Source organism: Aedes albopictus, chromosome 2, assembly GCF_035046485.1.
Source record: "Aedes albopictus strain Foshan chromosome 2, AalbF5, whole genome shotgun sequence".
Lineage (NCBI taxonomy): Eukaryota > Metazoa > Arthropoda > Insecta > Diptera > Culicidae > Aedes > Aedes albopictus.
This window is the reverse complement of record NC_085137.1, coordinates 316,916,945-316,935,002: the sequence shown is the minus strand read 5'-3', so window position 1 is coordinate 316,935,002 and position 18,058 is coordinate 316,916,945. Positions and strand designations below refer to the sequence as shown.

Below are 18,058 nucleotides of genomic sequence, written 5' to 3'. Positions count from 1 at the left end.
ACAAATATTTGGCCTTGTGTACTGGGATCTTAAGTTGCCAAGACCACGGAAGTTTTCCATATTTCAAACTGCTATCTCATCACTAATACCACTAGATCTGCCTTACTGCTTTTCTACTGAATCATGCGCAAACCGATGTTCCATACAGCATGTAATTAAACGAAATCGGGACAGAAACAGCACTTAATTTACAGAACGTTCGGATTGTACAAAATACATAAAGTTTTTTTGTTAAATATCTTAAAATGGTACAATATTTATTGAATGAAACGTATTTCTTGTCACATGAGCAACTCACCAATCACATGCGGAATAACGAAATACCACAAAAACTAAAAACAATCAATAGTTTAAAAGAAGTACTTAGACCGCATGCCCCAGTGAAAGCGTCTCGGTGCTTTGGGCCACCGTTGTCGGATAGCTGGACAGGCTGGACAAGGTTTCCATGGAATTGCTCAAGAAGCACGGCGAAGTGGTCTGTAGTGCCTTGTACCCATCCAGCATGATGATCTCCTGCTCCCGTTCCGGACCGCACTCGCAGGCCACGTAAATGCTGGTGCGAGCAAAATCCAAAAAGGCCAAGAGCTGTGGAGAGTTCAGGTTAACAAAGGCGCGCCGTTCATCGGATGATGCCTCCTTCCGCTCCATCTCTTTGGTGTACGATTTACTAACGTACATAACTTGAACGCAATCCGAGTGCGCAATGAATAGGCAAGATTCGCGGTATCTAAAGTCGAGAGGTTCCTGCAGCCAGTTGATGTTGTCCGGTCGCGACCGACAGCCATACTCATCCACGAAGATCCCGACCTCTTTGAAGCAAAGCAGGAACTCTTGACTGTTCACTTTGAATGCCGCCATCGGGGTGCAAGACCGGATATCCCGAAGACTCGAATCGGACATATCCAAGAATTCTTCGGCCCCGTAGGTTCCCAGATCGATTTCGAAAAATTTGTCAGAACTGACGATGGCCGTGTGTTTGGTGAACAATACCGAAGTAACAGGAAGAACCGTGTCCAGTCCTCGCACCGGTTTGAACCGCCCCAGACTGGTATCAAATTTCAGAATCACGATTCTGGACGAAGTTGCGGCAATCGCTATCACTTCCGACAGCTGCTGGCACGAGGGGTCATCCATCATGCGGACCAGGTGCCACCGTTCACTGTGGGTCCGGTTGGCAATGGAGAGATCAAGTACAAACGTTTCCAGCTTGGGCGAGAGGCAAGAGGAGGCTTGAGCACGGCTGTGCAGATGGCGCAGGTCACACTGGTACAAATACTCGCCATCATTGCCGATAATGATGGCCTTCGGGATGTGCTGCGAGATGGTGAAGGATTTAACGCTGGATATGCCACGGATTTGTACCAACTCGGCCGTGTCGGTGTTGTAGGAGTAGAGACCGCTGTCGCAACCTGCAAGTGAAAGTTCGGAAAGGATTCGAAGGTTTTGCAGTTAGTTATTGTAGAGTGTTCAAATAAACTGGGCATATGTTTCGGGCAAGCCATTTCGAATTTTCTTAAAATATATACCGTGGAGGGCCCATATTCTGCGCATCTAAGACTTTTTCAATTTCAATCAGCTGTAACAAATTCCAAATCGAACCGATTTGGCTGAATTTTTGACTGCACATAGTTATTAGCTTTGTTAATGAGGGAAAAATATAATTCTTATACAAAACACTCAATTTTTAAGTAAAATCATGAAAATTCTAAAGTGTGTCTCTGTTCCTAATTCTGCGCACCCATTTTTGGAATGTTCCTTATTCTGCGCACTAATGTTCCTTATTCTGCGCACATGGGAAAAAACACTAAAAAGATAACATGTTGTAATGGGAACATGATTCATAGATGAAATTCAATTGAATTCTTGATTTTCAACTTTTTTACGACATTACGACCATATTGGAACGTTGCATGTCCTCAACATTGATACTACCTACTTTGATTACTAAGCAAAGGGAATTTGAATCATAATACACAAAAGGATTTTGTAGCATTATCGAATACTACTACGTAAAGCTTTTTAGTTATTCGCATGTGCACATTTTAGTAAAATTTACTTTCATTTCTAAAGGCAATATCAACTTTTTCGCCATGACAAGGTGGCACAATCTTTGTTTGCAATCTGAAACTTCTTTCTTGTCTAACTCCAGGGTTTCCACTGTTTAACAAAATTCCATGTAAACTCACATCATATCTCGCATTTGACAAATGCTTGCATGAATACATAAAATTTCCCCCGAGGTTGATAGCAAATGTTTAAAACAAGTGGTTAGTCCGGTCGAACTATCAGATCAAAAATTCAAAAATCGTAAATTAGCCTTCAAAGTTCATAAACTAACTTGTTGAGCCGTAATTACATTCACCGGATTGCTAGAAACATAGAATATCCCAGTTATAACTATGGTGGCATTTATATGATGTTTGTTTATTAATTATATGTTCAAAACTTAGTGTTGAAATGTCTGCGCAGAATTAGGACCACCATTTAATACCGGTTCCTAATTCTGCGCACCTAAGAAGAACAAGAAGATTTAAAAAAGAAGAAGAAAACTCAATTCTTTTTTGCCGATTCTGATTCCTCTAAGACAGTAGTACAGGATGCGCATGGAAAAGCAGACATTCTCTTCATTATTTATGTCGCAAAATGCTTCAGCTCATGAAGCAACATTTTAGCAGTTTCGCTAACGGGCACAGATTTCAGGCAATTTACAGTACTTGCGACATCATTTTATTTTTTTTACAAAATAATGATCGTTGATTTGAAATTTTTTTCTTCACAAACTTTTTCATTACTATTGAAGCAATATTCAAAAAATGTATTTGAAGCTAATATTGAACTAGCGTCCGTGATTTTATGGTATATTCGAGAAAGTGCGCCGAATTAGGGACTGCGCAGAATTAGGGCCGGTCACGGTACCTATTTTTAGGCAAAATAATGTAACAAAAAATGTGGTATCGTGCGAGCGAGACCAATATTCTGCCGTTCTATGTAAAGCTGTCCTATGTTACTTTTTGAGGATCTTGACTTTTTTGCACCAGGCGCTCTATTTACACACACTGCAGAACGAACAGTCTTGCTAGAACAAACAACTCTTAAGCAAACATTAGCTTTAGAAACTGTTGTTCAGCTATATACACTCCCGATCAAAAGTTTGGGGTCACCCCCTCAAAAACATGTATTTTTTTAGACCCATAACTCCACCAATTTACGTCCGATTTCAAAACCCTAGGTCTCATTCAAAAGATAATAAGTCAAAATTACTTTGAACATAATTTAGGTGAAAGTTTTTCAAAAATATTTGTATGTAAACTTAACCCAAAGTTGCCAAATTTTCTAAAAAATGAATATAAACTTACGGCAGTGTCGCTGGAAATTGGGTCGACCAAATTTTAAGATGAGAGCGGTAATATAACCTATTTTCTATTGGCTTTCAATTGCTTTTTACTGAACTTGGCTAAAAAATCTAGGAAAAAAGTGATTAAGTAAATTGACTCTTGATGTCATCGACCAAAAGTTTGGGGTCACTGTCGTAAAACATGGAAAAGTTATTTGGTGATATCTTCGTCATCAATAGTTCAATTTTAATTATTTTTAGCTCAATTCAAAGATAATTAACTAAATTTGCGTTTGATGTCTTTAATTTAACGCATTCAACGATTTTTGTTAATAAATTTAATACATTTCACCACATTTCAAAAAAGAGGCAATTTTACACTAAGTTTTAGTATGTAAATTTTTACAAATACATGTAGACGGGCTTGGTGGTCTAGTGGCTACCGCTTCTGATTCGTATGCAGAAGGTCATGGGTTCAATCCCTGGCCCGTCCCTTTCATCCTACTTTGTATCTTTCTATCCACTTTCTCTCTCTTTCTTTCTTCTCTACATATACAACTCATGTATATTCATATATTCACCAGAACCAGAAACGAATTGAAAAAAAGTCGTTTCCCTCCCTTCCAATTTCCACTCACAGCACAGTGTATATAACGCCTACAAGTTATGCAACCGAAGCGTGCTGTGCCGCTTGACCTTATTCACCTTATTCACCACACAATCTATCACCTTACGAACACTATAAAAAATAACCCCTTTCCATGGATCGCATCACCGACCCAACGGTGACTCCCAGATCTCCCATCCTTTCCATCTAACAAATACCCCAGTCCGTGCTGGTTGTGGGGACGCAGAGTGCTCTCGGTCTCTAGTAACAACAACCAATACACTCTAACATTCCTCCCAACTGACTATAAGGACGTGGCCGGCGCCGTTATTGATTCAAAATGTATGAGCTGCTTAAATTGCACTTTGAGAATAAGTGGAGTGTCCCAGCCCTTATTCATTTGGATCTCAGTGCAATTGGTACCAGCTCAGATCAATCACGGAGGAGCAACCTCTGTATAGTCAGATTTGATCGTTTTTTTTTTTGATCGATCGTAAATTTTTACAAATACATGTGGTTCAAAGTGCAGTGTAGGGTCAGGCGGGGCATTATGGACAACCGGGGCAGAATGGACACCCCCAGTATTTTGAAATATGCGAACTTTTTTGAACTTTTAATGAATGGAGAATATAGTCCATTTGTCTAAAATGTAGTTTCAGGAAATAAACATTCGAAATTAAAATTATACTTGATTTTACACGAAAAAGTTGCGTCCTCCGTTTTTTGTGCATGGAAATTATAATTTTCACACCATCTAAAATAAGATTTAGTGATTAATTTATTGCAGGTCGATTAAAACCTGATATTTCTAGAACACATGCAAGTAGTTTTGCTGTATCTACATGCTTAACATGTTTATATTTTCTTCTTTATTATATCAAAAATCAAGTTTGGAAATATCTTCTGCTGCCGGGGCAAAATGGACACTCACCTTTTTGGAAGAAGCGGCAAGGGAAAAATATAACCTAAATCACAAACCAACCAAATTCTTCGATTTCAGTATATTTTCGGTTAAATGTTCACTATAGTAGACATAGGGTGAAACAAATTGGTCAAAAAACGACAGAAGTGGAAAATAGTTGTTCTAGGCACAGCTGTATATGCCGACAAAACAAAGCTTTATCCAAAACAGCCTGAATTTAAATTAACTGAACAAAAAGGAACTACTTCGGCGTATTATTCATCTATAATAGTTGTTTTGTAATGAAATGACTTTATAGGTGTAAATAATGTAAGAAATTCGTAAAAGTCTCATGGTGTCCATATTGCCCCATGGGGGTGTCCATTCTGCCCCGTATGCTTGAAGACGGTCATGAAAAACTAACATTTTTCAAATCATTTTTTGAAGTGGATAAATCATTTTTCTTTGTGAGCATTCTTATGCAATAGATGCTAAATAAACTTTAAAAGGATAGATGTATCAAAAAACTAAACTTTTTTGACATCTTGCCAGGTGAAGTTGGCAAAATCCTTAGGGTGTCCATATTGCCCCGCCTACCCCTATCAAACAATTGTCCGTACAGCAATTTTTTGGTCAAAATAATTTTTCATTCAAACGATCATAACTTTTTTATACATCAATCAAATACGCTGAAGTTTTGATCAATCGTGAACTATATATTGAAGAGCTTTAATTTGATTAGTAAAATTTTGAGCGTGATCGAATAAGATTTCTGAAAGTTATAGAACTTTTAGTGAAACTTATAAGATGTTTGAACACATTTTTAAAACACTAGCTGTCCCGGAAAACTTTGTTTCGCCAAGATGTGTTAGTTTGACAACTGTTTAGATCATTGCTGCACCGCACTCTAGATTGGTTTCATTTCAATCGTGTTTGATTTTCACCCCAGCTCATAAAAAATCAGAACTTTATCATTTTTTTACATTTTTAGTTCATTTTCGTAACTTTTTTTCATATAAACACAGCCACCATGAATACGAATCGAACTGTGCAAGAGTCATGCTGATCGGTTCTGCCATTCGTGAGTTTTGTTGCCTCAAAAGGACTTTAAACTCATTTATATATATAGGGTGGGGCGGGGCAAGATGGGTCGCATAAGGATGGATCACCATAACTTTGTAAATACAAATCGTATTGGTTTGTATTCATCCGCTACTCTTTATTACACTAGTTAGCTATGCTAAAAGTCGATAAAAAGTTTATTAAATACAAAATATGATGTTAAACGAGCAGTTTTAAAAAGTGATCGATTTTGCACCGTGAAAAAAGTGCGGGGCAAGATGGGTCACCTTTAAAGTAATTCACATTTTCTCAACGAAAAACGTCAAAATATAAGATTTGTTCCGCATTCATATATGCTCCATATCCATACTGAATAAACAAGAGCTACTAGTAAACATTTTATAGATTTATTTGGAATATAAAAAACTTTACGATTTGAGTGGTCCTAAGGCGTCTTGAAAATCGATGTTTTCACTAAAAAATTATCATAATTTTATGTTATAATTTTGAGTGTTCATTCCGCTTGATTGAAGTCATTTATGAGATAGTCTTGTAATAAAAAATAAAAAACTTTTGAATGCTCCAAAAATACGTTCAAAATTGAAGGTGACTCATCTTGCCCCGCGGCCGTTTATATGGAGATTATATGGAATGTATCGCTAAGCCTGGTTTAAAATTTAAGCCCGAGTGAAGAAATCGGCCCTAAGAATAAAAAAACAATGCTGATCGGCGTCGAGCCTGTTCGTGTGCTATTCGTACAGGAAGTTGGTTTGATATAACGAGGTAGGGTCATAAGAAAAATGGCTAAAAACCATTTTATTTTTTATTTCCAATAAGAGTGAATAATTTTTCAATCAATGCCCCAAACTTTTGTATATTCATGCTGGTCATCTAACAAAATTATTAATCTAAACAAAACATGAACAATGCGCCCAAAAATGGCACTGACCCATCTTGCCCCGTGACCCATCTTGCCCCGCCCCACCCTATAGATTATATCTCAATATGTACTTGATGAAACTTTTTCAATATGTTTTGTGCTATAGCTTACACCTAAGGCTTTCATACGCAGCTTCGTTTGAGGTTTTATATTCACTACAAAAAATATGAAAAATCTGTATATGTTCAGAGTGTAATTTGAGAATAGGACAGATCGGTGAAGTACTAGATTTGTAGTAATGAGCTGAATTTTAGTATGGTGAGAATGTCAATCCTTCGTTACTGCAATGAAATGGTGCAAAAAGCGTGGGTATTATGATTCCTTGCTTAATTTGATGCTGTTTGAGCAAAACTTTGGCAAACAATGTTGTTGTTTTCTCCATTTCTTGCAACATAAACAACATAGTTATCCAAAGTTTTGCTCAAACAGCATTAGGCAAGGAATCATAATACCCACGCTTTTTGCGCCATTTTCAAAACGTTGAAAACACTTGGCACTTTTATTGATCAAAATATGATAAATGGGGCACGTTCGGTGTAGTACTAGATTTGTAGTAATGAGCTGAATTTTTGTATGGTGAGAAGGTCAATTCTCCGTTTCTGCAATGAAATGGTGCAAAAAGCGTGGGTATTATGATTCCTTGTCTACACGGAGAAAAATATAAAGTTATGTCAATCATATTACGGTCCCAAACAAGCATATTTGTGCATTGACTTTTATATAATCCTATTTTGTGATTGTATCACGCATAATACAATAGGTCGAACAATAATGGAAGCTTGAATTAACCAGAATTGAAGCATTGATGAGAGCAAGAAATATGGTTCATTCAACCATATTATGCTTACATCAACAATATTTATGGTTGATGGTTTGACAGCTCAATTATTCTCATGGTGGATTCAAACATGTTAATGTTTAAACTTACCCTCAACTTGAGGGTTGAACTAACTATTTCGGATGGTTGGTTTAAACATACACTGAGCATCGTTCAAATTTTGTTTTTTTTTTAAATCATTCAAAGTCTAATAGGGGAACTTACGTATTTTCGGCAGTTTTTATTATTATTGACTTTTTATTATGGGGAAATTCAGCCCGAGGCTGGTTCATCCCCGTTCGGCAGTTTTGTTCTCTTCGTCATGGGGGATTTTTTGAAACCTGTTGATCTCAAAGTTGGCCTCAAATCCTTCCCAACCAAGCTGAGTTATGTGCCCAAATTTCAGGCAATTTGGTCCACAAAAACCCCCCTTGACGAAGAGAACAAACCTGCCGATAATACCCTTTGTCACCCTATATCCACTTATCAGCGAGCGGTAATGGCGGCGGCGGGCATAAATAACCGATTCGAATTTTGACATTTCGTGGGGATCGCAATCGGTTGGCGCCATCAAACGGTGGGTGAAGGGGTGAGGAGGAGAATGAAACTGTTTTGACTTTCCTCCAAGAAACGTCAAAATCCGAACCGGTTGGACATGCCCGCCACCACCATTACCGCTCGCGGATAAGTGGATAGGATGAACACGAGGATAAATTTATCGCTTACATAGAACCTATTATGGATAGAGCTTTATTGGCCTGTTATAACTTTAGTTTTATACATACCCACAGATTTCGAAAGAATTCGATAAAATTGAAGTCGTCTCTTAGAACTGCAGCCGTCATGATGAACAAATTTATCAACTTCTTTGTGATTGAGTAGACAGCAGCCTAGATTGTTCAAGTAATGACATATATTCTTGGTTTAAGCATTGGATGGTTGATCTTCAGAGAGGTTGATCCAAACTGAATATATGCCTGGTGCAAACATCAAATCATTGTGAAACAACCATTTAAAGCAATTACATCAAGAATATCTTCGAAGCTTGATAGAACTATGTGAAAAGTTATATCAACCAGACAACATTTCTGTCCGTGTAATTTGATGCTGTTTGAGTAAAACTTTGGATAACTATGTTGTTTATGTTGCAAGAAATGGAGAAAACAACAACACTGTTGCCCAAAATTTTGCTCAAACCGCATCAAATTAGGCAAGGAATCATAATACCCACGCTTTTTGCACCATTTCATTGCAGAAACGGAGAATTGACCTTCTCACCATACTAAAATTCAGCTCATTACTACAAATCTAGTACTTCACCGATCTGTCCTATTGCACACCCTTGTCGTCAACTACATAAGCACATTTTTCATATTTTTTGTAGTGAATATAAAGCCTCAAAAGTAGCTGCATATGGAAGCCTTAGGTATCAGCTGTAACACAAAAAAAAATGAAAATTTTTCATCGAGTAGGGCACGCTATGTCCAAAGGGAAGTATTATGAAAATCGAATGTACCTCTAATGTTATTCCATAGGATCGTAGGTTTGGACCTCTAGTTTCATAATCTGTGCGGTTTAAAATATTTCATCTTGGGTTTTTCGATTTTTTTTTATTTTTTACCTATTTTCCCATACAAATGGCGAAAAAAGTCATTTTAAGGTTAATTTCATCCCATACAAAAATGTATGGGGAAAAAACCCAAGATGGATTATTTTAAATCACACATATTCTGAATCTAGAGGTCCAAAAAAACGGTTCTAGCGAATAAAATTTGAGGTACATTCACTTTTCATAATACTTCCCTTTGGATATAGCGTGTACCTACATACTGAGATATAATGTTTTAAAAATGTGTTCAAAAATCTTATAAGTTTTTCTAAAAGTTCTATAATTTTCAGAAAACTTATTCAATCTCGCTCAAAATTTTACCAATGGAGCTTTAATGTATGGTTCATGAATGGTCAAAGTTTCAGCGTTTTTGATTGACGTATTAAAAAGTTATGAACATTTGAATGAAAAATTATGTTGACCAAAAAATTGCTGTACGGACAATTGTTTGATACACTGTATATGCAGTTAAGTACCATTTATGATGTTTCAAATAAGCCAAGAAAAATAAAAATTGAATGAAAGATGACAAAGTTACCAACAAATCACTTTTTCATGTTTTACGATAGTGACCCCAAACTTTTGGCCGATACATCATATTGAGAGGTGACCCCAAACTTTTGGCCGATGACATCACGAGTTAGTGTAGGGGTAGGCGGGGCAATATGGACACCCGGGGCAGAATGGACACCCTCAATATTTTGAAATATGCGAACTTTTTTGAACTTTTAATGAAAGGAGGATATAGTCCATTTATCTAAAACGTAGTTTCAGGAAAGAAACATTCGAAATTAAAATTATACTTGATTTTACACGAAAAAGTTGCGTCCTCCGTTTTTTGTGCATGGAAATTATAATTTTCACATCATCTAAAATAAGATTTAGTGATTAATTTATTGCAAGTCAATTGAAACCTGATATTTGTAGAACACATGCAAGTAGTTTTGCTGTATCTACATGCTTAACATGTTTATATTTTCTTCTTTATTATATCAAAAATCAAGTTTGGAAATATCTTCTGCTGCCGGGGCAAAATGGACACTCACATTTTTGAAAGAAGTGGCAAGGGAAAAATATAACCTAAATCACAAACCACAACCAAATTCTTCGATTTCAGTATATTATCGGTTAAATGTTCACTATAGTAGACATAGGGTGAAACAAATTGGTCAAAAAACGACAACAGTGGAAAATAGTTGTTCTAGGCACAGCTGAACATGCCGACAAAAACGAAGCTTTATTCAAAACGGCCTGAATTTAAATTAACTGAACAAAAATGAACTACTTCGGCGTATTATTCATCCATACTAGTAGTTGTTTTGTGATGAAATGACTTTATAGGTGTAAATAATGTACAAAATTCGTAAAAGTCTCATGGTGTCCATATTGCCCCATGGGGGTGTCCATTCTGCCCCGTATGCTTGAAGACGGTCATGAAAAACTAACATTTTTCATAACATTTTTTGAAGTGGATAAATCATTCTTCTTCGTGAGCATTCTTATGCAATAGATGCTAAATAGCCTTTAAAAGGATACATGTATCAAAAAACTAAACTTTTTTGACTTCTTGCCAGGTAAAGTTGGCAAAAACCTTAGGGTGTCCATATTGCCCCGCCTACCCCTACTCAAAAACTTTTTTCCTAGATTTTTTAGCCAAGTTCTGTAAAAAGCAGTTGAAAGCTAAAAAACAGGTTATATTACCGCTCTCATCTTGAAATTTGGTCGACCCAATTTCCAGCGACACTGCCGTAAGTTTATATTCATTTTTCGGAAAATTTGGCAACTTTAGCTTAAGATTACAAACATTTTTGAAAAATTTTCATTTAAATTTTGTTCAAAGTTTCTTTGACTTATTATCTTTTGAATGAGACCTAGGGTTTTCAAATCGGTCGCAAATTGGTGGAGATATGGGCCTAAAAAAATGACATGTTTTTGAGGGGGTGACCCCAAACTTTTGATCGGGAGTGTAGCTAGATAGTTTCAATTTAATGAAAGTACCTGCATCGCTTCTACGTTACATATAATTGCAACGCATGGGGAGCACATAAAGCAAACATAGTGTATGTTGTTCAAATTAACTAAAGTTATAACCAAGTGGCTCTTTAATTGTCGTGTAGCATGACGAAACCGACGTAATATACCGTGCAAGATGACGTTGAGGATGTTTAATATAATAACTGGTACAGTGACCCCACAATTTATGAATCGGCAAAAACCACAGTTTATGGATCACTCATTAGATCAACATGGTGATTCATAAATAGTGTACAAAATTAAGGTGATTCATCGGTGTGGGGTCACTGTATATGTAATTGGATGTGAAAAATCTCAGACTGTAAGCGAGTTGGTAATAGTGTTAGTTAAGGAGTTGGTGAGTTTTCTTATTTTTTATTCTATTGTGTGATTGATTTAGTGAGTGGGTAAATGCGTAGTGAATAACACCTACCTTATTTTTCGGTGTATAAAAAAGAGAACACTTGCTGCTTGCAGCATTCAGATAAGATCAAATTTAAAATAAACTCGCATACAAAAAGCGTGTATCAAAATGAAAATAGCTTATTTTCTGTTGTACAATTTTCAAGAATGCCGTGAATGGGTGAGTGAGTGAAATGATTCTTACTTATCCATTCCCTCACTTGTCTCACGAAGGATGGTAACAAAAAATCGACATTTCCATGAATTGCACAACGAAAAACAAACGCCGAGATTTTTAGATAAACCCCAGTTCGCGAGAAAGATAGTTCTTGAACAAGTTAGTGGGTTGGTGAAAGAGTTTTTCAGTGAGTGGGATAAGATTTTGAGTAGATGAGTTGATGAATTGAAAAATGTGTCAGTTGGCGAGTAAATTGGCGAGTGAGTGAATTAATGTGTCAGTTAATTTGTAAATGAACCTGCTGCATAAGTAATTTGAAAAGTGAATTAGGTAATGGTGAGTGAATGATTTGATGAGTGGGCAACCAAGGGAGTGAATTTAAGATTTTTTGACTTGGTGAATAATTTTGTGAGTCACGATTTTGTCATGATGCTATGAGTCACGACGAGTAAGTGTGTAAGTTGATAAACGAGTGAAGAAATAAGTGTGATCTGTAAGTTGTAAGTTAGTGGTAAATTCGGTGACTAAATGAGTTCATTTAAAAGTGAGTGTAGAGTGTGAACAGGTAGATGATCAAGTGAGTCGGTGAGTGAGTTTTTGTATCAGTGTGCTAGTGAGTTAGTGAGTAAGCTGATGAATTAGTGAATTAGACACTAAATGACTAGATGAGTGGATGAACAAATTTTGCAAAATGAGCTTGTGAATTAGAGGACTGGCGTGTACGTGGTCCGTGAGGGGGTTCAAAAGAGATTGAGTTGGTAAATAAATAATGATGTAAGTGAGCGGCTAGCTGTGCATATGCTAATTCACATGTAAAAGAAGCTTGCAGCAGTCCTAATGAAGCCAGTTTTTCGCCAGTAAATTGTACTCGCAAACTTTCTTTCAATGACATTAATCATCATTCGTGGCCATCACTATCATTCACGTACACACGCTCACTTACTAATTCACTCACTGACTTACTCATTTACTCACACATTCACTCACTTACTCACTAAGAGAGAGTCCTCACTAACTCACTCGCGCATCCGTTCAGTAACCTTGTTAGTAACTTCCTACATCACTCACAAACTCACTATTTTTTTACCCAGACATCCACTCACTAACAGACTCACTCACTAATATAGTAACTCACTAACTCCTCACTCGCTCACTCACAAATTTACTTGTCAGCACACTACATTCACAGACAAACAGACGTAACACTTGTGAAATTTCCATCGACCACGCTTTTAACGATCATTTTAAATTTTCATAGTTGTGGCTTTCACAACCAGAGGCGCGCGCATCGTTTTTCTATGCGTTTGACGTTTCACACTAGCGCCTTCTGTTGACGATATTGCACAACACAGTGATTCGTGCAACTTTTCCACCAGGTGATGGTAGTGTGAACTGGGCGATGGATTTCCATGAAAATCGTTCAAGGTGTTACGTCTGTTTGTCTGTGCTACATTCTTCACTAGCTCACTATATTTCTTCCTTATTGACAAACTCATTTATTTACTCACTAACACTCATTTACTCACTAATTAACTTATTCACTAAATTACTCATTAACAGTCTCATTCATTGACAGACTCATCCCAGACAACCAGTAATCGTTGTTGCATAAGACGATAAAGTGGAGGCCGTATGCGTGCATGCCTCCATTTGGGCGCATGTAAAATGTACGCATATCACCTCCACTTTAACATCTTATTCAACATCTTATACGATCACTGGTTGACTGGGACTCACTTACTCACTTGCTTATTAATTCACTCATTTACTCACACATTCACTCACTAACAAGCTCACTTATTCATAGTGTTGGTAAAAACTCAAATTCTCAAATCTCATGGTTGAGTTGTTTCACGCGCGATCCTTGACTCGCCAAAATCACCACTGAAAAAATCATGCATGAGTTAACTCTTGATTTCACTCATTGCTTTATTTATTGGTGTTGTTATTATTTACATCAAAGTTTTTAGGATTGCATGATAGAACAACAGCTTATCTAGAGTACAACAACATTGAATGTCGTTCAAGTTGATTTGAAATTCGTTTTACAAGCAAATGGGATTTCGGCGCTTGACTCGTGAGAGCGAGATTTTGCATGAAAAACTCGCGCGTGAGAAAACGATTCAGAATCACGCGCGAGTTGGCTCACGCAGAAGCGGTTCATGAGTGTGTTTTGAGTGTGAGTTTACCAACACTGCTTATTCACTAATTCACTAACTCACTAGCTCACTTAGTCATTGTATTACTAGCTTACTAAATCACTCACTTGTCTTTTAGTTCAACAACCCACTTATTAACTTTCTTACTCACTAACTCTTAAACTAACTACCTCACAAACCCACCCATTAACTCATTTACTTACTAATTTACTAGCTCACTAATTTTCTTCCACTCACTCACTCACTCACTCACTCACTAACTAAGCCATAAACTCACTAATTTACCAACTTACTCCCGAAATCATTAACTCAATCATTTACCAACTTGCTCACTTACTCATTCATTACCTTCCTCATTAATCCTTCTACTCATTCATTCACTCACTCATTAACTTGCTCATTAACTCACTGAATAAAACACTTACTGACTAACTCACTAATACACTGACTCCCACGGAACAGATCTCACATTAACTAACTAATTCATTCACTGCCCCATTCACTGACTCACTAATTTATAAACCCTTACTCATTTATTCATATATTCTCTTACTAACATACTCAAATTCACCGAACAGCTCTCTGTCCAAAGCTCTATAACTTTCTCAATCAGCAATTGACTCACTCACTAACTCACTCATTCTTGGGACGGGGCAGCCCACACGTACACACTTACCAATTCACTAACTTTCTTACTCATTCACCAACTCCTTCACTCACCAGGTTTCTACTTATCCGATCATAAAGAATGTGTTAAAGTGTGAAACAACTTTTATGTTGTCTTTCGGCTCCATTTTGCTTTAAGACATTTGAGCCTCATGTACAAAAGTTTCATAATACTATAAGACTGCCCCTTTTCAACATGTGACAACTATGCGTAGAACGGCAGCTGATCGGTAAATTGAATCTCACAATGAAGGTTTGAATAAATTGAAGTTTTCAATTCTAAGAATGATACTGCAATTACGTTTGTTTCTCGTCTAGCAATATGTTTAAAACAAATTAAATCAAACAATAACTTGCATTTCGGACAATGCAGTGGACAGCATAAGAATACGTGGTCGGGATTCGACGCCATATGGCCACTTCGAATCCAGTTTGACTTCCAATTCCGCTGAATCATGAATTGTTCAGAGGCTTAGTTGGTTAAAGCGCCGGACTAGCTATACGGTGTCGAGGGTTCGAATCCCACCAAAACAAGTGGTTGTTTTTCACATTTTTTTCACAATTTGTCAATTCAACACACACACTGTGTTTTCAAAATTGTTGACCTTTGGCAATAGATTGAGCACTAATATATTGATCATGTTTAGCTTAATATGTCTTTTATTCAGAATTATGCCAAATAACCGATATGCCAAACGGCTATTATACCAAACAAATTTTATGCCAAACGACTATTATACCAAATGTCATTATTAAGGTGGCCCACACTTATATGAAAAACAAAAATTTCGAAAAATACCAACTCTTACCTCCTAAATCAGTTGTTTTGAACTCCCAGAAGCTACGTTCAAAATTTGAGCGAAATCGGTTGAGCCTAAGGGGGCGCTCAAAACGCTTAAAGTTTGTATGGGAAAACTTGGCCAAATGTATGCAGAAACTTAAAGTTTTCGAATTTTTCCGCTAGGTGGCGCTGTAAGCGTTCAATAATCAAACCCTTTGGTTTATTGTAGGTGACTATATGCTAAACAACTTTGTCGAAGAACGCAAAGTGATCCAACGCCTGTGAAAAAAGTTATAGGGTGGGGCGGGGCAAGATGGGTCACCTAAGGATGAATCACCATAATATTGTAAATACAAATCGTATTGGTTTGTATTCGTCCGCTACTCTTTTCTACACTAGTTAGCTATGCTAAAAGTCGATAAAAAGTTTATTAAATACAAAATAGGATGTTAAACAAGCAGTTTTAAAAAGTGATTGGTTTTGCGCCGTGAAAAAAGTGCGGGGCAAGACGGGTCACCTTTTAAGTAATTCACATTTTCTCATCGAAAAACGCCAAAATATAAGATTTGTTCCGCATTCATATATGCTCCATATCCATACTGAGTAAACAAGAGCTACTAGTTAACATTTTATAAATTTATATGGAATATAAAAAAACTTTACGATTTGAGTGGTCCTAAGGCGACTTGAAAACCGATGTTTTTACTAAAAAAATATCATAATTTTATGTTATAATTTTGAGCGTTCATTCCGCTTGATTGAAGTCATTTATGAGATAGTCTTGTAATAAAAAATAAATAACTTTTTAATGCTCCAAAAATACGTTCAAAATTGAAGGTGACCCATCTTGCCCCGCGGCCGTTTATATGGAGATTATATGGAATGTATCGCATAAGAAAAATGAGTAAAAACCATTTTATTTTTTATTTCAAATGAGAGTGAATAGTTTTTCAATCAATGACGCAAACTTTTGTATATTAATGCTGGTTGTCTAACGAAATTATTAACATAATCATAACATGAGTAATGCGCCCGCAAATGGCACTGACCCATCTTGCCCCGTGACCCATCTTGCCCCGCTCCACCCTACCCTAGGTAAAGTGAGGATAAACTTTATTGTTATTTTTCCAATACATGTAAAGGAATAATATCAATAATGAAATCTCAATACTTTGCCTCCACCAGGGCGCGATGACGCCACATTTTCGATTCCTGCATCTTGTACCAATATTTAGGGAACTCAAATGCATTGTCAATGGGGGAACCCAATTGATGTGGGCTGCAAACAATCCTATTGGGTGGGAATAGGGATGTCACATACGTGTTTGCCTCACTTTGTCTAGGGTATAACTTTTTTCACAGTCGTCGGATCACTTCGCGGTCTTCGAAAAAGTTCTTTAGTATATAGTCACCTACAATAATACCAAAGGGTTTGATTATTGAACGCTTACAGCGCCACCTAGCGGCAAAGTTCGAAAACTTAAAATTTCTGCATACATTTGGCCAAGTTTTCACGCAGAAAAATGTCGCATATTTGAATCAAATGTATAACCACTTTGATTCAAATTCAATACTGTTTTTTAAATCAAAGTACATTGATATTTGAGTCTAATACTAAACGACTTTGATTCTAAAATAAATATATTAGAAACAAAGTCGTTGTGTCTTTGATTCAAAAAAGGGACTACTTTGAAATAAATATAACATTTTGCACAAGTTTATCCGCGGCCATGTTTTTATTGTTATAAAGCGAAAAAAATAACTTGCTCGACGAAATTTTGGAACAAGAGATCGTATTTAAAATATAAGACAAATTTATTTTATTGAAAACGTGTGGATTGTCGGAAGACACAGAGAGACCCTTCATCGGTAAGTACAATAAAGTAAAAGTTATTATTAATTTCTAAAATTCATATCATTCCTTCTAAATAACAGCAACACATGATAATCGAGTGCAAGGAAGTCTAGGAACACATTCCGCAGCTGCTTCAAGCGGATATGACGAGGTGCATCGTGCTGTAATAAAGGAGAGGCCTGGTAAGCATCAACTGCTGTTCATAAAATTATATTTGCTAAGGAAACCCTTTTTGTTTTACAGAATCTTCCTCCGCTATCTATTGAATGTTCTGTAACTACGCTGCCTCCACCTCTGCCGGCTGCTGCTAATGTAAAAAGAGGCAACTGTTGAGCAACTGCACAAGAGCTTACGTGCTACAAACATCAGCAAAGAATAAGATCCATCATCGAATAATATAAAACTAAAAAAATCTAAAAACTACTGTTGAGGTTGTCTAGTTATGACAATGTAGCAATATAGTCTTATTCATTTCATCTGCTTTGATTGAATACGATCTCATAACTAATGAGAGCATTCCGATCTTATGCTCTCAATATTTATTAGATCGCAATCAATCAAAGAAGATAATCCATTCAAAACATACGTTTATGGCCTTTTTGAAATATATTACTATCAAATAATATTATTTTTAAAATAAATAAATTTTGTATTTGATTCAAAAATTTGTGTTTTTTTGATTCAAAAATAAATATTTTTGAAATAAAGTAGTAATATATTTGTTTCAATGAAAT

At 36.5% G+C, this 18,058-nt stretch overlaps 1 protein-coding gene and 1 long non-coding RNA gene across 2 annotated transcripts in view; one reads left to right on the top strand and one right to left on the bottom strand.

Annotated features, from left to right (window-relative positions):
* Window positions 1–236: 236 nt before the first annotated feature.
* The window catches only part of LOC109420819 (citron rho-interacting kinase), a 64,903-nt gene continuing 47,081 nt past the window's right edge, over window positions 237–18,058 (bottom strand). The window contains exon 6 of the mRNA XM_029857985.2: window positions 237–1,409. Within this exon, the coding sequence (XP_029713845.2) occupies window positions 364–1,409 (1,046 nt within the window). The 3' untranslated portion in view covers window positions 237–363. The remainder of the gene's footprint in view (window positions 1,410–18,058) is intronic.
* LOC134288225 (uncharacterized) overlaps window positions 16,483–18,058 on the top strand; it is a 226,746-nt gene continuing 225,170 nt past the window's right edge. Inside the window, exon 1 of the long non-coding RNA XR_009997826.1 lies at window positions 16,483–16,530. This is a non-coding gene — a long non-coding RNA (uncharacterized LOC134288225). The remainder of the gene's footprint in view (window positions 16,531–18,058) is intronic.